This window comes from Corythoichthys intestinalis, chromosome 1 (genome assembly GCF_030265065.1).
Source record: "Corythoichthys intestinalis isolate RoL2023-P3 chromosome 1, ASM3026506v1, whole genome shotgun sequence".
Classification (NCBI taxonomy): Eukaryota; Metazoa; Chordata; class Actinopteri; order Syngnathiformes; family Syngnathidae; genus Corythoichthys; species Corythoichthys intestinalis.
In genome coordinates, this window is record NC_080395.1 from 70131083 (window position 1) to 70157342 (window position 26260).

The window sequence follows — 26260 nt, forward strand, 5'->3', positions numbered from 1 at the left end:
GTCTGATTTGAATCGCATATGTCTGCAGTCTGAATCACCCTTAGTCATCTTTCCTCTATTTTTGCTGGAACATAAACAACATACAGAATGAAAATGAGAATGTTGCGTGATTTGTCCTATTACTGTTGGTTGGTCCATTTTGCCATACTTTGATTTGGTGTGACTGCATAGGCACCTTAACAGTCTTTTTCTAACTGACTAGCATATCAATTTACTCACTCCCATTGGGGGCAAATATCACTGTCAATGATATCCAATGACTGTAACTCATAGCTGCTCGCCCTTCCAGTTAAAGTAAATGTAGCGTCTATTTCTGTCACTGTCTTTGCACTCAAAACAGGGTGTGTCCCTAAATAACTTCCACACCAGATCCCAGTTTAGTGCTGTACTAAGTTCGCCTGGGAACATGTTCCAAGACAACCAGAAAAAGTCCAGTTGGGATTGATTCAATGCTGTGAGAGTAACATAAGAATATTCACTGCTGTCATAGAACAACAGGTTACCGACATGCTAAGTGGAACTGGCCGTGGTGTCACCTTGACTGGATGGAGGCTTACCTGGCAGCAAATGAGAGCGCTCCTAATGAAGCGATATCTGTGCGTCCGAAGGGATCTTCGAGGCCTCTTTTTGCAGGTCAGAGTTAACAACAAGAAGTTGGTGTGCATGTGTCAAAGTACTTTTCAGCCTGTATTGGTTGTGTCACACTTAACAAAATGTGGCTGACTCGATGCAGAATTCAGTCTTTTATTAACAAAAATGGTCAGAGGCAGGTACAAACTGAGGCCACTCCAGAAGGAGAAAATAACGGACTATGAAACAGAAGTGATACAAACGAGAAACAAGACAGCCAGGCAAAGTGCACTGTAGAAGGCAACTACAACAAAGGGCCAGGCATGAGGCACCGAATAACAAAGAGCTATGGCAGAACACTATGAACAACTTACAACGTAGAATATCTTTGACTATGGATACTGGCTTTGGTGGCGACCAAGGGCGAAGACACTTTGGCACGAGACTAGGGAGTGACAAACAATTTGAGCACATGAGGAATGATGCACAGGTGGGAACAATAGGTAATCACAATTAGTGACTTGTGAGGCAGCAGGAAGGGTGAGTGGTGGAAACAGGAGGATTAGCTTCAAAATAAAACAGGAAGAGACACGAAAAAAAACCTATACTGGACAACCCTCACCCAGGTGTGACACGTTGAATGCTCGGAGAACAGTAAAACTACAATTACCACTCAAGTAAATCTACCTTCCTTCAACCAGACACACTTAACTGATACCGTCACATCCAGTGTCTCGTAGGGTTCCCAACTCGCTGAATAAAAAAAGGGACATCGGTTTGGTAGAGCCGGCCGGTCCAGTCCAGTAACCGTCACACATTGGTTCAAATATAAGGTCCCGAGTCGCAGATATATTAAGGAGACGACAAACCTGCACTAAAAGTAACGGAACATGTTTTAGAAAAGCTGGAGAAGACAGGGGCCATAAGCTTTTAAACCAACGTCTGGAGCAGCCAAGATTCCCAACTTTCCCTGCTTAGCAAGACAGCCGACTGGAAAGCATAGTACTTGATGCGAATGAATTCAAAGGATCACACACACCGGCCAAGCCACTGCTGCTCAACTGGAGCATCCCGTGGTCAAAGGCACTTTACTTTTCTTGTCTTTTACTGAAAGAAATGCCGCAGTAATTTGAGACCTGTTTCAAAAGTGCTGTAGGAGTAAGCAAAGTAAGCTAAGCTAAGTGGCTAAGCCGTGGGAGTGCGCGCGCGTGTGTGTGCGTGTGTGACAGAGAGCTGTTTGCATTTCTGTGTTGCTATAGACCCTACTCACGTGAGGTCACAACCACGCCTCCGCGCCATATTGTCCGTCAACTCGTCATGTTGACGCATTACTGCTATGTAAATTCCTCCTATAATGGCATGTTTTTCTGCTCGTTAACATTAATAATCAAAATGGTGAAGGCGTGTGTGGCGGTTGGTTGCAGTAACAGAGAAGATAGACGGAGAGACTTGAAGTTCTACTGTATTCCAAGAGACCCGGAGAGGAGTGCGAGATGGACTGCTGCAATTCGACGAGAAAACTGGGCTCCAAACGATTACCACAGATTATGTAGTAGTCATTTTATATCTGGTAAGATGTATTTAATATATATTTAGAGGGTTTGGGGCTGACAACCACAATTAAGATAATTGCGAGGCTAATCGCCGACAACATACTGTTTCAAATTCAAGATGCTTATTTCTTCCACCATCATTACATTTCAAATAATATTTAGCAGGTACCAATTGAAAGAAGCTGGCCTCGTCTACGGATCATCAGTTAAACAGGTGTGTCCAAACCTTTTGCAAAGGGGGCCAGATTTGGTGTGGTAAAAATGCGGGGGAGCTACCTTGGCTGATTTACATAGAACAATATATTTAAACAAATTTTAGCAAGCCCTTCTGTGTGTCACATTTGCTTTACTATTTTTTTAATTCATAATTTCAACAGTCTCATCTTTGTGGCGTTCTCTTTCGACAATCGGGCTCTTGCGAAATGCTGCTACTGTGAAGTTAAACTAGCTTCAAGTTGCCATAATTTCTCGCTGCGTATCTTCCCTGTAATGTTGTCGTACATGTCAGCGTGTCTTTTTCGGTAATATCATTATCGCGAACTCTTTGAAAACAGCGACTGTCTCTTTGCAAATGAGGCAGACACAGTTGTTGCGTGTTTTATTGAAGAAATAGTCCAATATCCACCTATCCTTGAAGCGTCGGCCATCGCAGTCAACTTTTTTTTATTGATTGTTGCCATTTTAGAAAATTGGAAGTAAAGGGTCACACGAGGTAATGTTGCTTAGAGTGCTGCTCTTAAAGTTTTTAAAACTTTTGTGAGAATAGGCAGATTTTGTGTGGACAAGATAGTTGTAGATATCAGGGTAGCAGATGTCAGGCAGAGAGGGCGAAGACAGCAGGTCGAAAAATATCGATTTAGGCATCAAATATGGATCTGGCGAATGGATAGACTGAAGCTTTTCCACATAACGCCTTTTATGCAACGCATCCAATGAGTTTACAGCGTCTGAAAGCACCGGGGCTTCCATGAATTGCACTATAAATTGCACGACAAATTGAAACCATTGAGAATACGGATAAACAATGACGGACAATACAGCGACACGTCATTCTGTGACGTTGGTGAGTAGGGTCTATAGATGGAGGAGAGTTCTGTTGCTTCTGGTGCACAAAAAGGGGGGCTAATAGAGAGACAGGATGTTGTGGTCAATTATTTTTACTTATAATTTCCTGAAAGTTGCACTCTTTTGGCCTTTGAGAGGTTTAAAAAAGTTTATTCACTTCATTCAAGTTTATTATTATGAATGTATTTTTTGTTGGGCTAGTATTATGCATGTTTTCATTTCACGAAATTAGCACTATTTTGGCATTTGAGAGCCAATGGTTTATTTAACAATTGTCGCCAATACCAGGTATGCAATAAAAAGTCCTACAGTCTTTTTCCTGTTTTGCAAAGGTAAGCAGCAGGCTGACAAGCAATGTTGTAACAAAAAAAAAAATTCAACATAAACATATTGTAGCGCCACTACTACTGTCGGCGCCGCAGTATTGGTGTGTTCGATACTGAAATGTGACGCTCCTATTGGTGCGTTCGATACGGCAACATGACTCGGACAACTGTTGGCGCCACTGTAATGTGTCAGCAGGGTTACTTTAATGAAGCAACATTCCGCTGCCAATCTTTCCAAGCGCTACAGTATTAATTAATATCTAATTTTAGAACTGATATAATCTAGTTTATCAAACTAACTGACCACCTTAGAAAATAAATGGATCTCCAGGATCACCGTAAGAGCTTCGCCTCTTCCAGAGGGGCCGCTAGACTAGATCAAAACTCTCACAGTTTACCGTCACTCATTTTGGCCCGCCTTCAAATTACAAACATTGCAGGACACACGGAACAGGAAATACACCAAAATAAAAGCATAACGGGCGACAGAAATTAGGCTTTCGTTATCTAGACTCCCACCAAAATTATGCATACTTGTAACCACAAACGGATGAATACTGGTCTTTCTCAAAAAATTAGCATATTGTGATAAAGTTCATTATTTCAGCAATGTACTGATAAAAAATAGACTTTCATATGTTAAAGATTCATTACACACAACTGAAGTAGTTCAAGCGTTTTATTGTTTTAATATTGATGATTTTGATTTTGGCAAAAAAAATCCCTATCTCAAAAAATTAGCATATCATGAAAAGGTAAAAAATCTACTAACTTAATCGTCTAATCAACGAATTAACTCAAAACCCCTGCGAAAGATTCCTGAAGCTTTTAAAAACTCCCAGCCTGGTTCATTACTCAAAACTGCAATCATGGGCAGGACTGCCGACCTGACTGCTGTTCAGAAGACCATCATTGACACCCTCAAGCAAGAGGCTAAGACACAGAAAGAAATTTCTGAGCGAATAGGCTGTCTTCCCAGAGTGCTGTATCAAGGCACCTAAGTGCGAAGTCTGCGGGAAGGAAAAAGTGTGGCAGGAAATGCTGCACAACCAGAAGAGGTGACCGCACCCTGAGAAAGATTGTGGAGAAGGGCAGATTCCAGACCTTGGGGGACCTGCAGAAACAGTGGACTGAGTCTGGAGTAGAAACATCCAGAGCCACTGTGCACAGGCGTGTGCTGGAAATGGGCTACAGGTGCCGCATTCCCCAGTTCAAGCCACTTTTGAACCTGAAACAGCGGCAGAAGCGCCTGACCTGGACTACAGAGAAGCAGCACTGGACTGTTGCTCAGTGGTCATAAGTACTTCTTTCAGATGAAAGTACATTTTGCATGTCATTCGGAAATCAAGGTGCCAGAGGTTGGAGGAAGACTGGGGAGAAGGAAATGCCAAAATGCCTGAAGTCCAGTGTCAAGTACCCACAGTCAGTGATGGGCTGGGGTGCCATGTCAGCGGCTGGTGTTGGTCTACTGTGTTTTATCAAGGGCAGGGTCAATGCAGCTTGGTATCAGGAGATTTTGGAGCACTTCATGCTTCCATCTGCTGAAAAGCTTTATGAAGATAAGATTTCATTTTTTCAGCACGACCTGGCACCTGCTCACAGTGCCAAAACCGCTGGTAAATGATTTACTGACCATGGCATTACTGTGCTCAATTGGCCTGCCAACTCTCCTGACCTGAACCCCATAGAGAATCTGTGGGATATTGTTAAGAGGAAGTGGAGAGACACCAGACCCAACTCTGTGGATGAGCTTAAGGCCGCTATCGAAGCATCCTGGACACCTCAGCAGTGCCACAGTCTGATTGCCTCCATTCCACGCAGTCATTTCTGAAAAAGGATTCCCGACCAAGTATTGAGTGCAAAGCTGATATAATTAATTGAAGGTGACTTATTTTGTTTTAAAAAACACTTTTTTGTATTGGTCGGATGAAATATGCTATTTTTTTAGATTGGGATTTTTGGTTTTTCTTGACTTTTTTGCCAACATCATTAATATCAAAACAATAAAAGGCTTGAACTACTTCAGTTGTGTGTAATGTAACTAAAATATATGAAAGTCTAATGTTTATCAGTACATTAAAGAATATAATGAACTTTATCACAGTATGCCAATTTTTTTAGAAGTACTAATAATTTTCAGCAATGAAATAACCACATTCAGTAAGCTTTCGAACATTCCAATACAAGAATTGGCTTTTGTACAGGAGGCTGCACAACAGAAGGCCTACTAGTGTGTTGCCCTTTGTAATTCAATCTTTTATCACCAAAGGAAATTTTCACTTTCTGTACAAGTCCATCCATGTTCCAAGTTTGCTTTCGAATAATGATTTACTCTTGAATTTCTGACAAACAAGCTTATTTTAAGATTATGAAGACTAACTTTTTTGCTAAAAATACGTCTGTTAAGAAAAATAGCTAGCTGAAAATAAGCTTATTTCAGGATATCTCAGTGAGGAAAATTTGGCTGATAATTTCATGTATTTCTAGTAGATTTACACTGAAAACAATTTCACTAGTTTTAAGGAGGTGTGTTTTGCAGTGTAGCTGCAATATGAATTTTAATTGTCCTTATTGTCTGAACAGTTTTAATGTGTGAGTTTGTTATACTGTACTCCCATTGTGGTTGTTCATTATGTTTAGTTTATTAAGTCATCTATGCCACAACTGGACCCAGGTCAAAGCAGGATTCTTCCTATAATTAAAGCAGGACTCTTCCTATGATTAAAGCAGGACTCTCACATATATCATAGTACACATCTCATAAACAACGAGATTTTTATCTTTTTCTTTTTATGTGGCCCAAATCAATTATATTAAAAGTAAACTAATGAAAATTGCTGCTGTAGTTTCATTCTTTTAATAAGCCATGTAACTTGCTATGATCCAGGGTTTTGAACAGGCGTGTGTACCCAAGGGTACACATTTGATGTTGCTCACCATTGTCTGATCGGACACATGAAAAATAAAGGAAACATTGCTGACAAAGCAATTATGGCAATAATTTTATGTCCAAATAGTGCTATCGTTCTGGCGTCGTATCGGGGCCAAAAAATGGTATCGGTGATTATTTTTGCCATTCCACATCCAAAGTTGTTTCTACTTAGTTTTCGTCAATTGCTTTGGTATGTTTAGTTCAATCCTCACAACATGTCGCCCGAGTAGCAAAACAACATGGATTACCTGCAAAAGCCAGTTTTTTGTGCAAAATACTTGGTCTATCGCTCAAAAGTAAATTTGTATCATTGAACATGTCAATGCTGTCAGAATGACAAGTCCTTGTTTCATTGTGTATAGACAAATGGCTTAGTTACAGTATGCTCTAAATTGAACAGTTACGCTGGTGGAAGAGTCTGATGCTGAAGAAGGTGTACATATATTTTGCTGACAATTGTAAATTGCACATTTGTGTGTGTGTGGGGGGGGGGGGGGGGTTGATTGCATGAGACTGGACAAGATTTACTTACACATTTACTGTTTTTACAATTTCTTGACAGACGATGTCACTGTGATACAGAAAGCAAAAGACAGCACTGAGTATCACAAAGAAAACAAACAAAAGCCAAACTAGGCCTGCAACCAGGACTGAACGGGCCCTTGCACTTTGGCGCAACTCGGACGGCACGCATGTCAGGGTGGTGGTAGATCGTCTCCCTCTCATCATCGCCTGAGAACCTAACATGGTCTGAACTCGCCACTTTTTTGGGGATAAGAAATACATTCACACACCTAGGTGAAAAAGCAGCCCCTATTGAGGAGAGCCCAGGTCAGGCCCGTGAATGTTTTTTTTTTTTTTTTAATTAAAACCTGTTCTATTCAGCTGTCTGACACGGAGAATGGAATAAGTGCCCGGATGCTCTGAAGAGTTTTAATGTTTCACATTGAGAGTATGACAGGCCCATTGTGATCATTCAACATACCTCGTTTATTATGACAAAGCAGCGAACAGGAAGGGATTATGGGGGAACAGAAGAAAAGAAAGAAAAGAAACACAAGCAGGTCAGGGTGGTGTCACATAGTCTCTTTCTCATCATCTTCTGAGAACCTAACTTGCTCGGAACTCGCCTTTTTTTTTTTAATTAAAAATACAATCACACACCTAGGTGAAAAAAAACCCTATTGAAGAGAAACCTAGAAAAAAAGAGGCACTACTTAGCTTTGCAGCCACGCCCATATTAAAAACCAAAATGAATGTTCTAATTGGGCCATTTCAACCAAGTGTGCCAAATTTTGTGGGTCTATAAGCTGCCTAAGTCCCTAAAAATATCTACTTCCTTTTAATGGCGAGCAAAGGGTCGCCACGGCAACAGACAGAGACGTGTGGATATGGGGCTTAAATTGTAGTCTTACAAAAGGTCTACAATGACCAACCTGAAAAGAACTGGACATGTATAAGTAGAATAAGTGACTTTCTGTTGCCACTAGTTGGCTGTGTAGGGTTGATACAAATGATCACTACAGGACTCTTCAGACTCTCACCAAGCACGGGAAGTTTGGAGCAGATATCTTGTATATCTGCCAAGGTATGACTCTTCAAAATGTGTGGAGAGACAAAATGGTGACGGTCATTTTCACTTACCTCTTGGAGCCTTCCGCTTCAACTAAACCTCAACATTTTTCATCAGGCACCTGGCATCCTTATGCAGGTTTGAGGTCAATTGATTTTTTTCCCTTGGAGGAGGAGCCTGTCTCGTAAAGAAGGGCATTACCTGTTCCAACTAGGGGGCGCCAGGCCTAATTGGTAATATTTTAATGCGGTCGTGTTCAGGCTGGGATATCTCACATACATGCCAAATATCAAATAGATTGAACATTGTATGAGAGAGTTGTTAGTCATTTTCTGAATTTGGTGTTTTTACCGAAAAATGGCCGACTTTGGCACCCCGCCTAGGTCAGGCCCGTGAGTGAAAACTCACCATTTTCATTACTTAAGATCTCCGGTCTCCTGAACACTCTCACCAATTTTGAAGACGATCCAACTAACTCCCTAGGCGACACAGTCTCAAATGTGCACTCTGTAAATTGCTAAAAAATTCACATTTGAGCAGAAATAGCTGATTTCTTGTAGGATTTTGAAAATGAGTTCAAGAGACTTTTTGGAGCAGTTTTGCACAACGTATCAACTCCCCAAATTTCAACGCTCTACGTTGAAAAAAACCTGAATGGAGAGGCCTTTTTTCAAGGGGGCGCTTTTTCGCAACGATAAAAAATTGTCAACATTTATGCAAAGCCGCATGTATGTTCAATTTTGGTGAGTTTTCAAGCATGTTCAGGCTTCCAAAATGGCCATTTTCATTTGCCGAGAAAATTAAAAAATAATAAAAATAATCCTTTGCAAAACAATAGGGCCTTCGTGCCTGTTGGTGCTTGGGCCCTAATAATAATAACAATAATAATCCTTTGCAAAACAACTGGGCCTTCACATGCTGAGTGCTCGGGCCCAAGTAATCCTTTGCAAAACAATAGGGCCTCACGCCTGTTTGTGCTCGGGCCCTAATTAGAAATGCGAACATAAGACAATGGGCACAACTAAAATTTTTGTGCTACATGTCGGGATTTTTTCCCCCATTCTTTCTACACATCTTGACATTCTTCCCTGTTGGGCCACAAATTTTTAGCCACGTCAGAATGGATGTCCTCTCTTGCTATTGAAGGAATTTAGTCCTCCCAGCCCAAACCGCACGGGGAGGCCGGCAACAGAACGGAAATTTATGTTTATAATAATTTACTGTTTGTTGGGCCTAAGAACTGTATGTTTAGAGTTGAACAGACTGTACAAGTCAATAAAAATTTACAGTTGTCCGCATCCATATTAACTTTCAGTAATAATGTTGGTGTTCTCTTGACCCACTTAACCCCCTCTAGCCATGCCCACAATTGCAATTGTAAGCATGGCTATATCACTCATAGCTACTACTCAAAGTGCATTATGAATACCCAGTACATGTTATCATTCCCAATTTACATCAACTTGTGTGATCCCCCAATTATCTAGACCAAATCAAAAACTATCCCCTATGGTGGTCTAAATGCCATTATTTGAGAATCTAACTTCTTTTTCTTTTTCTTTTTTATTTTTTTATTTTTTATTTTTTTATTTTTTTTTTTTACCAATAAGCTTAATAAATATTGATCGTCAACAACCCTAGTCACAAGGAATCATTTTGTCGAAAGATGGGAGTTAAACATTCATTACTACGGTGTGTGGTTGTCTACTACACGTTTAAACTGTTCAATGGTTACCAATGCAACAATCAACACAAAAACATTTATATGTCTTATTATTTCCAGTTTACAAACCCCTCATGTCCAATTCAGATCCGAAACAAAGCCACTTAGCAATAATTAAACTATTTATGTCTTGGAAAGTGATGCCTTTTCCTTTGTTCCTTATGTCGTTCAAAATATGTATCTTTCTCCCCTTTTGTGAATCAATTAGGTCCATAAAGGTGTCCAAAATATCACATGAGAGTAATTCATCAAAAGATCAAAAACAAAAATCAAAAATTAAAACATAAAAATTGTCTTATACTGGGGAAATTGTATTTATAGGCAGTAGACTTGGAAAGGTATTCTGAAATTAAATTAACTCATCTCTAGATTCTGTCTCATTATCGTTGTATCGTTCGAGTATTATTCTTAACTTTTAACATAAGCAACTTCCCCAGCATAATAAATTGCATTTGGCACGATGCCGGTGTTTGTTTACGTTCTCAAATTTAATTCCTCCCCTCTTATGTAATTTGTTAATTCGATTTCTACTGTGGTCCTTCTCTTCAAAAAAAAAAAAAATCGTTGCTAATTTCCCCAATAATTTCAAAGCAACAAAATTTACCTACATTGGTCTTGTCTTTTCATCCCCGATCATGAAATTGGTGAAAATGTCTTTTCCCCTTTTTTATGTTATTTTATTCATTTCTTGATTTATTTTTTGCAAGGATAGCCCCATTCTATCCGCAGGTGACCCAAAAGATTATGTTTTAGTGAAATCTGGCATTTTCAAGTCTTTTTTTAAAAACCTAAATCCACTTTTCCATTGTCCCGTATATCAAAATTAACACATGTAGGAGATTCTCCCTCCGCATTCTTCCGGGAGTCAATAGTGGCTAGGGAAGGACTGTCTTATCTATTGTTTTACCAAAACAACCAGAGACTTGAGCTTGAGATGACCCACTTTAAAACTTTTCTCTTTCCTAAACTTTAACCCTTTAGGCAAGGCATCTCAAACTTAAATTAGCTTCTATAGACTCAAAATTAAACGGAACTACAAAATAACTCCAAAATCAGTTTTACGAAAGTGCAAAAGGAAAAGAAAATATACTAAATGAAATTATTTCCTTCAAGGGTCAACAATGAAAAGCAAATATCCAAGTTAAAATAAAAATAAAAACTAATAAGACTTACAATTTATCTCATTCTGGGAACGTTATCTCCGATGTAAATTTGGAATCGTGATAAGTGTTATGAAAGAATTTTTTTTTTTTTTTTTTTTCAAAGATGTTCTAGTTACTTTAAGGGGTGTTATGAGTGTCAATTAGCTCAAATATTTACAATTCTTATATTGCATTGTTACAGGTTTTATAGTCGCACCCTATTTGATAATTTGTCGATTAACTTTGGTCATTGCCTGTCTCGACAAAGTTGGCCACTTATTTCCTACTCTATTTTCATAACAGCAACAATTAGTTCAATTTTAATTGTCTTCTTATATCAAAACTAAAATCCATAAAGTTATCCTGTTGTTCTTTGGATCCCAGCTGAATTCACGACAGCCAATTCTATCAACATGTGATCCAAAAGTGACACTTTCCCCATATTCATCATGCTCGAATCCCCTAAAAATTAAATTTCAAACTATTCGTTATACTAGAAGCGAGCCATGATATCAATTCCCCGTTACTAATTTTAAGGTGTTCTTTACTTGTTCGGTTTGCATGTTTGATATTCTAATAATTGTAAGTTCGTGGTTGAACGCATCACTTTAATATTCTTTTGTTTCTCTACATTCTTTTGTGAGTAAAAATCATCTTGTTAGAAAAAGTTTTTTTTTTTTTTTTTAATCTATAACTTTACCAAACATCCAGGGACTTCAGCCCTCCTTGCTTTGCTTGGCCTGAACAAGAGCAAGAGGGGCCTCCCGCCCATCGGCCCGCGCACCTCATTTTGAACACTGTGTTCCTTTTCTAATCAGATCTACTGATTTTTTTGGTTGTCCCTCTTTGGCTCCCACTTTTATCTTAAATTGTTAAACAAGGACTGGAAAATTCCCAGCTTCAATTCTAGCCTCCCCTTATAATCAATTTTGGCAAAAAACCCAGCGGATGCCGTCGAGGACCCCATGTTGCAAATAGGGGCCGCCGCCGGCCCGCACTCCTTATCTTGAACACAGTGTTCTTTTCTAATCAGATTGCCCAACTCCAGGCGCCATGCCAACGGCTGTCTCCCAGAACATTAGCAGGGGCGCTTCCTATTTTTTCGGCTTCATTTCAAACAACACTAAGCAAAACAAAACGTCCACTTACTTTAACAAGAGACTACACGACACCATAGCAACTTAACATTGAAACAACAACAGTGGCAGTCCACCCCGGCTTCCCCATTTTAATTGTCTTTTTTTTTTTTTTTTTTTTCATGGTCAATCTTAGTGCATTTGTACAACCATCCATCCCGGGTCCCTAACCTATATTTCCGCTGGGCGAATCTACTCATGGCCATGTTTTTGCTACCACAGCAAATTCTCTCGACGCTCTCTCTGCTGCTGGGCGTCACTCCAAGCGCGGCCTTAACCTATCGTGTTTTGTCGTAGGAACCTGGGGCCCTCGTGAGCCACAAAAGGTGGCTCAAGACGCCACAGTGTGCCTCCCGACGGGTCTTGCACCCACCTTTTAAGGAGGGACCACTCCCTAGGGCGCCGCCACCCAGCTCACAATCCTCCGCCTCGTCAGACGCGAGGTGGGGAACCGCCACCTTCCAATCCCGGCGAATTTGACCCGGCCTGACGCTGCCTCGCCAGTCAATTCACTTCCTTTGGACAAGTATATGTCTATCCATATAAATATATATGCGCAATTAATCACATATATATATATATATATATGCATACACATACTGCAGGCCACAGCCCCCGTGTCAGATCGGAAACCAACAGTCACAATGAGCTTGCAACTGCCGATCCCTTGCGATCCTACTAACACTCGGAGGGGGTTCTCACGCACTAATCTACAATCTAAGTTACAATTCCATATATATGCCCATATCCATCCCATACACATATATTTATATGTATATGCATACATGCGCATGTATATATTACGTGTGTCCCACCAGATCAAATCGGTAAAACAACAACAATCCGGTGATTGTGTCGCCCAGACGCCAACCAGCATTTGGAAGGGAAGGTTGGGGTTTGGGGAGGGAGGGGGCGACTCACAACCCCTTCTCAATTGCCGTCTCTCGCAATTTAATCGGCTTCCATAGGACACCACGCTTCCTAACCTAACTTATATTACGTGTGTCCCACCAAATCAAATCGGGAAACAACAACAATCCAGTGATTGTGTCGCCCAGACGCCAACCAGCATTAGGAAGGGAAGGTTGGGGTTTGGGGAGGGAGGGGGCGACTCACAACCCCTTCTCAATTGCCGTCTCTCGCAATTTAATCGGCTTCCAGAGGACACCACGCTTCCTAACCTAACTTATATTACGTGTGTCCCACCAAATCAAATCGGGAAACAACAACAATCCGGTGATTGTGTCGCCCAGACGCCAACCAGAATTAGGAAGGGAAGGTTGGGGTTTGGGGAGGGAGGGGGCGACTCACAACCCCTTCTCAATTGCCGTCTCTCGCAATTTAATCGGATTCCAGAGGACACCACGCTTCCTAATCTAACTTGTCCTTTTATTTTACTTTTTTTTAAAATTATTTTTATTTTTTAAAGTTTTTTTTGTGTGTTTTTTTGATTTTCTTTTTTTATCTATCTTTCGCCCAGCCTAAACTACGCAATGGATGTTGTACTTCATGCACAAATCTATAAAATACCCCTCTAGTGTTAAGACTACTGTTACCAAACTAATTCCCCATATGCCAGAATGCAACATTCACCGTTAGACAAAACACAAAATGGTCGAAGGTCGCTTCAAGTCAACTTTCACCCGCCTTAAATTATGACAAAACGTCTTTTTACCTTTTCGGCTTTTGACGGTGCACCTAAAAGGGCTCCAGTTGACTCTTCCGCAGCCGTTCGTCCATCCCCTCAGTCGTCTGGGCCTATCACGTCGTTAAACCATCACGTCAGGGTCACCACCTGAAGGAATTTAGTCCTCCCAGCCCAAACCGAACGGGGAGGCCGGCAACAGAACGGAAATGTGCTCCGCCGCTCGACGCCCCCGCGAGCCATGCCAGGAGGAAGCTAAACTCCGCGCGTTCCTGTGTTAACCCTTTGCACACTGACTCCATGTTTCAAAAGCTTGAAGAACACTCGCCGAAAACAGGTTGACAATTCATTCGTCGACAATGATCAAAAACAAGGCAAAAACAGACGACGGAGGGACAATTCTGGATCCAAGACAAGGCTACATGTTTCCGAGCAGAAGAAATCTGTCTTATCTCAGTGTCCAGTCTTTTTGAAGTCTTTGCTGACACGGGTCTTGTCGAAGGCGTTTCTGGGCGTTGCTTTTGGGGCACCCCCGCTGTGGCCGGTTTTGGGCGGCTTAGGTTCGTGCGCGGATTGGGACGCCCGCTATCAACTTTGCTGTCCAGGCTGGTTGTACTTGTTTTAGGACAAAGCGCTTTGTCCTTGGAGTTTGCTGGGAGAGCAGATTACCCGAGTTGGTGCGTCACACTTGTGATAAGACGGCATTGTGTATCTCTTCTATTTCTTCTCATTAAACTAAGGTGTGCTATTTATTTTATATTAGTAGTGTAGTCCTACCGTAAATATGAAAATGATACTATTTCCTGATTAATTATATTACGTGTGTTAGCCTAATGCAAACAGTTAGACGGTGCCTACGAAAACCTGTACCATATGTATGTGTTAGACTATATATGTGTTAGACCAGTACTTCTCAAATAGTGGGGCGCGCCCCCCTGGGGGGGCGCAGAGCGATGCCAGGGGGGGGCGCATGTGACCTCGGGGAACATGCTTTTTTTTTTTTTTGCCGTACTGGAATAAAGTGTACTTGCACATCCACTCAGTGGGTGGCAGTAGCGCTCTCATTTTCAGAGTGCGCGCAGTATTTTTGAACTAAGGAAGAGCACTCAGAACACACAGAAAACAGATATGAAGAGCAGTGCGCCGCCGCCGTTTTCGAAAGCCGTTTTCCGACCGGACTCATGCAGCGACCCACTGTCTTGTCCGGCCGGTTCTCACGTCGCCGCCCGAGAAGTGCCATTTTTGGCTTGGGATTTTCACGACGACCGCCCTCACCTACGGTTCTACCTCGGCCGCCGGGAATGCGCTTTTTTCGTGCCATTTGCCTTTTAGCTTTGACTTTTAATACAGTGGATAATGAGGAAAGACCACTGTTTACTGTGTCTAAAAATAATTATAGCGGACAGCCAGAAGCCAAAACAATTAAGACGCCACTTAAAGACATTAGACCCCAATCTCATTGATAAGCTTGATTGTTTTTCAGCGAAAACGGCCGAATATTTCCAACAATCGTCCTGTTTTGTCAGTGTAATATCAGTAAACCAATTAGCATTGTTAGCATGCTCATTGCAAGATAACTCCACACCATTGCAAAGGAGGTACAAAAATAAAAACTGTCATTCTGTCCAAGGACTTTTTTTTTTCCTTTTTCTTTTATTCAGTTTTGTTTTTCCGATCAAATTTTTTGGCATATTGTCCTCATGACTAAATGTTTCTAATCAATTTTAATTTGTTATTATTTACTGATTTTATTACATTTTATTTTTCTTTATCAAATGGTCAAAAATGTAACTTGAGTGTATTTTTTAGTTTGGATGGGACTTTTTTTTTTTCTAATTCAGGCAAATTGATGCGCGTCGTCTTCTCTGTTACAAACAAAACAATGTTAATAAAGTTCTACTTTATTATAAGTTGATCTGTTACTTTTTTTCGTTATTAGGAAAAAAAGGACACAATGTTAGGCAGATGCGTATTTATAATAGTAATTTTATAGACAAATGATACTATTTACAGTGGTGGCAGAGAGTTTGGGGGGGCGCGAAACATTTACGTCTTCCTTGGGGGGGCGTAACAGAAAATAATTGAGAAGCACTGTGTTAGACTAATGCAAACAGTTATATGGTGTGTGCGATGACGATATCGTTTCTCCTTCACTATACAATGTGGAAATAATCTCCTTGAATGCCTTTTCCAGCTTGTGCAGGCATCTGCTCTGATGTCATTGCATGCTGCATTCATGGCATCTAGAGGAGTCATCTGAATGTGAGGCTGGCGATCATACAGTTGTCATCTCCACGTCGAAAAAAAATCTATGGGATTGAAGAATGGGGAGTATTGTTGGAGGAACTCAATTACCATTCTGTTGTGGGTTGCAATTATGTTGGAGTGGTGGAAACCCACATTGTCCCAAACTATCACAAATTTTGGCAGGTTAAAATAAGTTACTTAAAATAAGTACTGAAAACGCTTAGAAATAAGCACACACATGTTGACATTCTGACAATATGTTCAAGCATTTTGCATGTAAGGACTTATGCAATGAAGTAATGACTAAATGTTGTGGGTGGTGAGACTATTCTAGAGAGACCCATGATCATCCATTTTGACCATCACGGCAGATGCAACTGAAAATGTAGAAAACAACAGAGAATTGTACAAAATAATTGGCATGAATGCATAAAACATCTACAACTTGCTCCAAAGAATGAGAAACTGCTTTTTTGATGTGGAATAGTGATGAGATGTTGTGAAGATTGAACAAGTGGTTTTGAGAATTGCAAGTCTGATCCGAGAAACGTACCAAAGCAATTGAGGAAAAACTGTAAAAGTCACCAGCACCGTATTAGCGCTCCCTGCAGATTCGTCAATGCTTCGCTGGCTGCGTTCAGACTCCAGGGATATCTGATTCCAATCGGATTAAATCTGATTTTTAGGGCTGACTGTTCACACCTGAATTTTGGCGTCGGGGAATATAATGGACGGGAAAACTGTGAAATCGTTGCGAGGTGGGGGCAGAATATAGCGTGAGAACCAGGTAAGGAGGCCGAGCAAGCCAGCGGAAGTGCTTCTATGCGGTGTAAACATTGCAGTGGAAAAAATGTCGAGCCGGAACCAGACGAGAAGGCTGACCATTGGTTGCGAGCAAACCGACTTTTATGCTTTATATGCTAAATGTGGCACAATTTAGATCCAGGAAATGGCAACCTCCAAGCGGCTTATTTTCAGTGCTCCCCAATCACAAGTAGATGTCAACAGGTAGAATGAAGAGCACAAGTACTTACATAATAAGTCACAGTGTGATGTCACACAGTGCACAATTTCAAAACCTACCGGCTGCAGAAGGATTTAACTTCCAAACAGGATTGCAATCAAATAAAATACAACTTGGATGACACACCTCAACCAAGGCACACTCTGATTTCAACCTGTCTTTTGCATGAAATAGTTTAAAATATTGGAAAATGAGTAGAGGGCCTCTTTAAATACATCACTCTGGTTTTGAAGTACAACGGAAATGAAGAATGTTTACCTTAGTCAGTCTGAAAACAATAACCTTAACAAAGTCTCTCAACATGATTCGCTGTACTGTATTTGTCTGCTTCAGATTGTGCTGCCTTCTATGTTTGTGCTGATTGGTCTGTGGGTCACATCTGAATCATCAAAGGATTTTAACCTGGAGCTCCACCCATGCATGTATGGAAAACAGTATATTTTCTTCAGGTACATTTAAAGATTCACTGTTCCTGCTTTTCCTAGTGGAAAGGGTGGCTTTAGCTGCCCTTCTACGGTGTTTTATTGTTCAGGAGGAGCAGGTGGATGTGTAAAAAGTCCTCCAAAACTTTGCATATTGTGATAACATTCATTGTTTTCTGTAATATACTGATAAACATTAGACTTTCATATATTTTAGATTAATTGCACACAACTGAAGTAGTTCAAGCCTTTTATTGTTTTAATATTGATGATTTTGGCAAAAGTCAAGAATCTCAAAAAATTAGTATATTTCATCCGACCAATACAAAAAAGTTTTTTTAATACAAAAAAGTCAACCTTCAATTAATTATATCAGCTATGCACTCAATACTTGGTCGGGAATCCTTTTGCAGAATTGACTGCTTCAATGCGGCGTGGCATGGAGGCAATCAGCCTGTGGCACTGCTGAGGTTTTATGGAGGCCCAGCATGCTTCGATAGCGGCCTTAAGCTCACCCACAGTGTTGGGTCTGGTGTCTCTCAACGTCTTCACAATATCCCACAGATTCTCTATAGGGTTCAGGTCAGGAGAGTTGGCAGGCCAATTGAGCACAGTAATGCCATGGTCAGTAAATCATTTACCAGTGGTTTTGGCACTGTGAGCAGGTGCCAGGCCGTACTGAAAAATGAAATCTTATCTTCATAAAGCTTTTCAGCAGATGGAAGCATGAAGTGCTCCAAAATCTCCTGATAGCTAGCTGCATTGACCCTGCCCTTGATAAAACACAGTAGACCAACACCAGCAGCTGACATGGCACCCCAGACCATCACTGACTATGGGTACTTGACACTGGACTTCAGGCATTTTGTTATTTCCTTCTCCCCAGTCTTCCTCCAAACTCTGGCACCTTGATTTCCGAATGACATGCAAATTTTGCTTTCATCTGAAAAAAGTACTTTTGACCACTGAGCAACAGTCCAGTGCTGCTTCTCTGTAGCCCAGGTCAGGCACTTCTGCCGCTGTTTCAGGTTCAAAAGTGGCTTGACATGGGGAATGCGGCACCTATAGCCCATTTCCAGCACACGCCTGTGCAGAGCGGGTCTGGATGTTTCTACTCCAGACTCAGTCCACTGTTTCTGCAGGTCCCCCAAGGTCTGGACTCGGCTCTTCTCCACAATCTTTCTCAGGGTGCGGTCACCTCTTCTGGTTGTGCAGCGTTTCCTGCCACACTTTTTCCTTTCCACAGACTTCCCACTGAGGTGCCTTGATACGGCACTCTGGGAACAGCCTATTCGCTCAGAAATGTCTTTCTGTGTATAAGCCTCTTGCTTCAGGGTGTCAATGATGGCCTTCTGGACTGCAGTCAGGTTTTGAGTAATGAACCAGGCTGGGAATTTTTTAAAAGCCTCAGGAATCTTTTGCAGGGGTTTTTAGTTAATTCGTTGATTCAGATGATTAGGTTAGTAGCTTCTTTAGAGTACCTTTTCATGGTATGCTAATTTTTTGAGATAGGGATTCTTGTTTTTTCTTGACTTATTGGCCAAAATCATCAATATTAGAACAATAAAAGAATTTAACTACTTTAGTTGTATGTAATGAATCTAAAATATACAGTATGAAAGTCTAATGTTTATCAGCACATTACAGAAAATAATGAACTTTATCACAATGTGCAAATTTTTTAGAAGGACCAGTAAAATACTTTGTTATAAGTAGAATTTTACACAATTCCATCCAGACCATGGGTCAGGTCTTTTTTTTTGCGTTCATCCGACTCGAGTGAGGCAATTTCTTGACAGTTTGAACCAACCGAGTCACTTGTAAAGGGACAATTTCAGATTCCATCTATGCTTCTTTCGTATGTGGTTTTAAATCCGATTTGAGCCACATTTTTCAGTGGTTAGGTCTATGGAGATAGAATAGTGCCAACAAAAAGAAAAATTTCCCTTTAAAATAACAAATTTTAACTAAAAAGAAATGGTATTCTCAAATTCTGCAAAATAAACAGGAAAAAAACACAATGTTGGGTTGTTGTTTTTTTTCTTTTTACAAATAATTTTTCTTCTACGGGTGTTTTTTTCTTTGCTACGGGTTAAAAATACCAACTACAGTGCCTTGCAAAAGTATTCGGCCCCCTTGAACCTTGCAACCTTTCGCCACATTTCAGGCTTGAAACAAAGATATAAAATTTTAATTTTTTGTCAAGAATCAACAACGAGTGGGACACAACCGTGAAGTGGAACAAAATTTATTTGATAATTTAAACTTTTTTAACAAATAAAAAACTGAAAAGTGGGGCGTGCAAAACTTGCGTTAATACTTTGTATCGCCACCTTTTGTTCCAATTACAGCTGCAAGTCGCTTGGAGTATGTTTCTATCAGTTTTGCACATCGAGAGACTGACATTCTTGCCCATTCTTCCTTGCAAAACAGCTCGAGCTCAGTGAGGTTGGATGGAGAATGTTTGTGAACAGCAGTCTTCAGCTTTTTCCATAGATTCTCGATTGGATTCAGGTCTGGACTTTGACTTGGCCATTCTAACACCTGGATACGTTTATTTTTTAACCATTCCATTGTAGATTTGGCTTTATGTTTTGGATCATTGTCCTGTTGGAAGATAAATCTCCGTCCCAGTCTCAGGTCTTGTGCAGATACCAACAGGTTTTCTTCCAGAATGTTCCTGTATTTGGCTGCATCCATCTTCCTGTCAATTTTAACCATCTTCCCTGTCCCTGCTGAAGAAAAGCAGGCCCAAACCATGATGCTGCCACCACCATGTTTGACAGTGGGGATAGTGTGTTCAGGGTGATGAGCTGCGTTGCTTTGACGCCAAACATATCGTTTAGCATTGTGGCCAAAAAGTTCAATTTTGGTTTCATCTGACCAGAGCACCTTCTTCCACATGTTTGGTGTGTCTCCCAGGTGGCTTGTGGCAAACTTTAAACGAGACTTTTTATGGATATCTTTGAGAAATGGCTTTCTTCTTGCCACTCTTCCATAAAGGCCAGATTTGTGCAGTGTACGACTGATTGTTGTCCTATGGACAGACTCTCCCACCTCAGCTGTAGATCTCTGCAGTTCATCCAGAGTGATCATGGGCCTCTTGGCTACATCTCTGATCAGTTTTCTCCTTGTTTGAGAAGAAAGTTTGGAAGGACGGCCGGGTCTTGGTAGATTTGCAGTGGTCTGATGCTCCTTCCATTTCAATATGATGGCTTGCACAGTGCTCCTTGAGATGTTTAAAGCTTGGGAAATCTTTTTGTATCCAAATCCGGCTTTAAACTTCTCCACAACAGTATCTCGGACCTGCCTGGTGTGTTTCTTGGTTTTCATAATGCTCTCTGCACTTTAAACAGAACCCTGAGACTATCACAGAGCAGGTGCATTTATACGGAGACTTGATTACACACAGGTGGATTCTATTTATCATCATCGGTCATTTAGGACAGCATTGGATCATTCAGAGATCCTCACTGAACTTCTGGAGTGAGTTTGCTGCACTGAAAGTAAAGGGGCCGAATAATATTGCACGCCCCACTTTTCAGTTTTTTATTTGTTAAAAAGTTTAAATTATCCAATAAATGTTGTTCCACTTCACGATTGTGTCCCACTTGTTGTTGATTCTTGACAAAAAATTTAAATTTCATATCTTTATGTTTGAAGCCTGAAATGTGGCGAAAGGTTGCAAGATTCAAGGGGGCCGAATACTTTTGCAAGGCACTGTACAAGTGCACAAGTTTTGCCAAAACCCCAACTTGTATTCCCAAATTTTGGGTTGTGATATAAACAATAAAAAAACAATTTAATATTTTTTTCTACAATTTTTTTTTTTTTTTTAATTTTGCAAGTGATTTTTTGGGGTTCTACGGGTGTTTTTTCTTTACTACTGGTTAAAAATGACCAATTAAATATGCACAAGTTTTTACAGACAAAAGTCACTCGTAACCACTGATGAAACGTAACCACTGATGAAAAAAACGACTTCTACATCCAAATAATCTGTTGTAAAGCACAATCACAAAAATCTTACACCAAGTCGTGGTTAACTGTTACCTAACTTGATCCTTACAAAAAAGGGTGTGTTGTCTATTTTTGCACATAAACTGTGAATATAAGAATATTAAAGTAATAAATTACACCTAAATTTAATGTTTTCTTCGATTTATTTTGCACTTTAATAAGAGCTAATTTACTTTAACTTCCAGGCTAATATAGGGAGAAAACTGGGCCCAGGGTCCCATTCTAGCAGCAAGCCCCTAGGTATCCAGAGTAGTGACGACATTTTGAAGGTGCTGGGAGATGGGGGGGTCAGATTGGATGGGCTGGATGGGCTTGGACCACGGGTGTTATCTTTTTTGGATTGGGCAAAAGAGTTTGCAGTCACTGTTGTTGGAGCATCAGCCAGTTGACTCCTTCTATGACATCAACTTAGAATCTTTTTGTTTGTCGGTTATCATACGGTGAGGGGTGTGACGTGGTTCGTCACTATCGCCTGTTCACTCTTTGGTCTTTTCTCATGCACTCACATTTTAGATGAATTTTATTGTTGGTTACACTATGTTTTGATATCTTTATCATGTACTAAAACAATAGATACAGGCATGTCTGATGATTATTAATTAGCATGTTATCAAAAATACAATTTCCCTTCAGAGCAGTTGTTGAGATTTAGGAGACATTTCAGCAACAAATGATAAAAGGTAGAAAATGTGTCAGAGAAGTTGATAACTTGCTCAACAATTTTTTTATGGTCTCACTCAAGCAATGAAATGAATTCTTTTTGGGAGCATTTATTTGTTGTGCATAAGTGTAGTTCATTTTGACTATCATGACATATCAAGTTTTATTGTTATAAAACAGCAAATCGAATGACAACACTGAAGATGTGAAGAAATTCGAGGATACTCTACTGGACCTGCCTGGTTTTAGCACAAAGTGTAGAGGGAACAGCATCTTGTAAGATTCGATCACAAAAAATATTAGTTAACTAGTTAACAGTGCCTTGGTGTTCAGACTAAACCACACAAATGCTCCGCCGCCTTGTTCGCTGTCACATGTTTTTGCAGGAGTCATGATGAAGAAATCAAAGACAAAACGACTCAGCTTGCCAACAAGACGGATGATCCTGAGTGTCAGTGCGAACACCTAAGCGATCTAAAGTTGTTTCCAGACTGTCTAATGGAGGCCGCCAGACAGTCACAAATAGTATGGTGTCACTTCACACATTCACATGGAAGAACATTTAATGACAGTAGCAACTGACACTTACTGATTCACTAGCAATGCTGATACATTGTATTATTTATATTCTATTACTTCAAAGAAAAAATGTTTACAGTGCGAATCTGTTCTTTTGAAAGATCAAAACCTAAGAATGCAAACCTTACCCAATTGAAGTGTTGGGGAAATTTTCATTCAGTCATTTTCCATGCAAACTATGCTAAAGTTATTTAATTTAATTTTGCAACTAGTTTATTTCAAAGTTTGAAATCGTTCAACTAAGTTCCAAAAATGAACTGGTTTATAGTTGTTTTTTCTCCCTAATTTGCTGCTGCAATATGTTACCATCAAAATCTCTCTGTCCCCACTACAACTCAGGTGGGTCAACCCTACAATATCAAAAACATGAGGGGAAACTTGGTGCTTTCTATTTTTTTTTTGATAAGGGATTTAAAAAAAAAAAAAAAAAGTGCACTTTAAAATATGTAAATTCAAAAGAAAAAAATTGCAATGTGAATCAGACAAAACACCTAAAGTAGCACTGTATTTTTTGTAAATTGTTTTTTTTTTGTTTGTTTGTTTGTTTTTTTAATCTGTCCTGTTCATCTGTTTGACACAGAGAATGGAAGTCTAAGTGCCCGGATAGTCTGAACAGTTTTAATGTTTCACATTGAGAGTCTGACATACTCCCATTGTGATCATTCAAAATACCTTTTTATTATGACAAAGCAGCGAACAGGAAGGGATTGTGGGGGACAGAAGAAAAGAAACACAAGAGAAGAAAGAAAAGAAACACATACACAAACAACAACAAGAAATACATTGAACATCTAGATTAATTACTAATATGCTGGTGCCATCGTCAGCGAGATGTATTTCCGGTTTACACCATGTGGGGGCCTATTGGCCAGTGAAAGAGGGGGACGGGGGTGGGGGTGTCTATACGCTAAGTGATTGAAAGGGGTAGAGTGTACACAAATAAGTTCTGTGATCTAGAACCCAGTAATCGTGTGAATCTCTTATGAGTGTAAGCCCGTTGGCGACCAACTCTACGCCGCCCCATCGCCAATCCCGGCACCAGGACCCCAACCCGAGCATGCCCTACCACATCCAGCGGCTCGCGACAGTCACGCAGACGGGCGGAGAAGCCGCACAGGCGCCAACCTAGGGCCACGGCCCCCTATTACTGTGGCTCCCAGGTTCCCGGCTGGCAGCCATCACCCAGCACCGTGATGGGATTGTGAGGGGAGGGTAGTGCAATGTATGCATTAGAATAGGAGAGCTTGACTTGGGGCAGTGGGACCACAGCATGGAGTTTCTGTCCCACCGCCCTTTGCCGGAGCTCTCCTGTGGAATATGATGTGTGTGGTGCGTTTAAAAAAGGTGCAGGGATGGCGGGCCCTGTGGTGAGTAGGCAACCGTGAGGTACCCCCCCCCCAGCAGGTCCCAACCATCCCACAACCTTGGTGTGTGGTGTATTAAAAACGGGGGAGCTGGGCCGGGACTGTAAAGCCCCGTCCCAACTCTCCCCGTAGAAATGTATGAGCATGTAAGTGCCAGGGTGAAAGATATTTACAGTGCCGAAGTGAGAAGTGCGTGAGTTAAGAGGCAGGCTCCAGCGGGCGTGGCCCCGTCTACCAGAACCACCGACTGCAGGGTGGAAGAAGCGTCAGGGCCCCGATCAATCCCCGCCCCAGACTATCCACGGCGCCGCCGCGACCGCCCCACCCACCCACCGAGCACCCAACCCGCACTCCAAGCAGGCGCCACGCCAAGCGCCGGCGACCAGGGGACGTCCACCCTACCGGCAAGGGACAGCCAGCCCCAACCAAGGCCCCGGGGGCCCAAAGAGGCCCCGCCGACGACCCGGTTTTCAGTTTGTGACTGACTTTTGTCCATGCAAACGCAAAACTTTTAGAACATGTCATAAAGTTGACATTAGTAAGTATTATTGAGTATATTATTAAGTAAAAACACCCTCAAATGAAAACTTGATTAGAAGCCAGAGTTCAAAGTCATTGACAATATTATAACTCGTTCTCCAGTGACTAAAAAGTCCAAAATTGGTCATGACTAAGGCATCTTGAATACTATTAGAGGGCAAGGAAGGATGAGATGAGGAAAGATGGGTCAGATAGGGGAAGGTGAGTGCACAAGCAATAAAGTAATATGAGGTGGAATACCCAGTAGTAGGATAAATCATCGGTTGGCATTAATGAGTAAACATCCTACTTTTTGCTATCTGATTACCAGTGTTGTTGTCGTCGGCAATGACGATAACAAAAATATTTCGTCAACAATTTCATAACGATGTCACGATGACGAGCTAAAAATATGGCTTGGAAGACTCGGACATGGGGGTCCTCCAGACCCAATGAAGTAGCGCCTCAAGAAATGCTTGGAGCTAAATGGAGGCCATCTAGAACATATGCTGTAGAACGGAGGAAAAAAGGCCAAAGACCCAAGTGTTTTGATGTGATGTTTTGAATATAATAAATTAGTTATGACCAAAGTTTCATTTCATTCGGACAAAACACTAAGAAACGGGGCCTAATTAGAGTTGGGGCCCATTTTTTTTGGGTCACCCTGTCTATCATAAGTACTAATAGACATTTATTGCATTAAAATATTTGCAATTTTAATGTGGAACTACTGTAAGGGCATATTAGTTGTTACATCCTAGGTAGATGCAAATCAAGAAAAAAAAGGAATGGCCTGTCAACATGCTTTGACGTCGTGATTCTCGCGAGACTCGCGTGACGCATGACTTAATCGACCGACTGCTAGGCTAACAGCACCTCTGCTCAAGAAGAGTTCAACTAATTTTTCCTTTCAAACTTTTCACAATCTCTTGATTTACCTTTTTTCCGGCACCACTGCACATCGAGGAAATGCCATGGCAACATCCAGCCAACGCAGCGATCCCCCGGTGAAGCGTAAAAAGGCAGACTCTATTGACTCAGCTACGTCGACGGAAGATCTCTTGCCGAACTCTCCGGAGTTCAGCAACTTCATTAGCGAAGGAATCGAATCAATCGATGCGAAACTATTGATTGCATAAGAAATCCTACAAGCCGGGATTAAAGAATTAAAAGAAAGCCTCGTGTTCACACAGCACGAGGTAGTCGGACTCAAGACAGAAAATGCGAAGCTCAGCGCTACCATCGAATCGACGGCAGGGTCAATCGAAGTCGTCAAAAAAGAAAACAAGATAATAAAAGAATCAATTCTGGACATCCAGTCAAGGAGCATGAGGGACAATTTAGTTCTCTCAGGCATCGCAGAAAGAATCCTGAACAAACCAGAAGCCCTGGTCAAGTCATTCATGACAACTTCGCTTAAACTCCCTAAAGATACTGTGGACTCATTGCATTTGTAAGGGTACGTCGCCTTGGAAAGCCTAGAGGAAATGGTTTGCGTCCAATAATCGCCAAGTTCGAGCTCTATAAGCAGAAAGTACTTGTGAAATCTAAGGAAAGAGAATTAAAGGGAGCAACATTCGGAATGAATGATCAATTTCTTTGCGAAATCAACAAAAAGACGCGAAATCCTCTTCCCAATTCTAAAAAGGTCCAGGGCTGGTGAGAAGTGTGCGACAATCACAGTCAAACTTTACATCAGTGGTCAACTTTATCGAGACAACGAGATAACCACATGGCTGTTTTGACCGATAAATAATCCC

The 26260-nt window shown here is 41.1% G+C and overlaps 1 protein-coding gene across 1 annotated transcript in view; it reads left to right on the plus strand.

Annotated features, from left to right (window-relative positions):
- Nucleotides 1-26260, plus strand: part of LOC130912451 (phospholipid-transporting ATPase ABCA1-like) — a 273656-nt gene that overhangs the window by 167536 nt on the left and 79860 nt on the right. The window contains exons 26-29 of the mRNA XM_057830556.1: nucleotides 491-633; nucleotides 17270-17358; nucleotides 22219-22314; nucleotides 22425-22563. Coding sequence (XP_057686539.1) covers nucleotides 491-633; nucleotides 17270-17358; nucleotides 22219-22314; nucleotides 22425-22563 — 467 coding nt within the window. The remainder of the gene's footprint in view (nucleotides 1-490; nucleotides 634-17269; nucleotides 17359-22218; nucleotides 22315-22424; nucleotides 22564-26260) is intronic.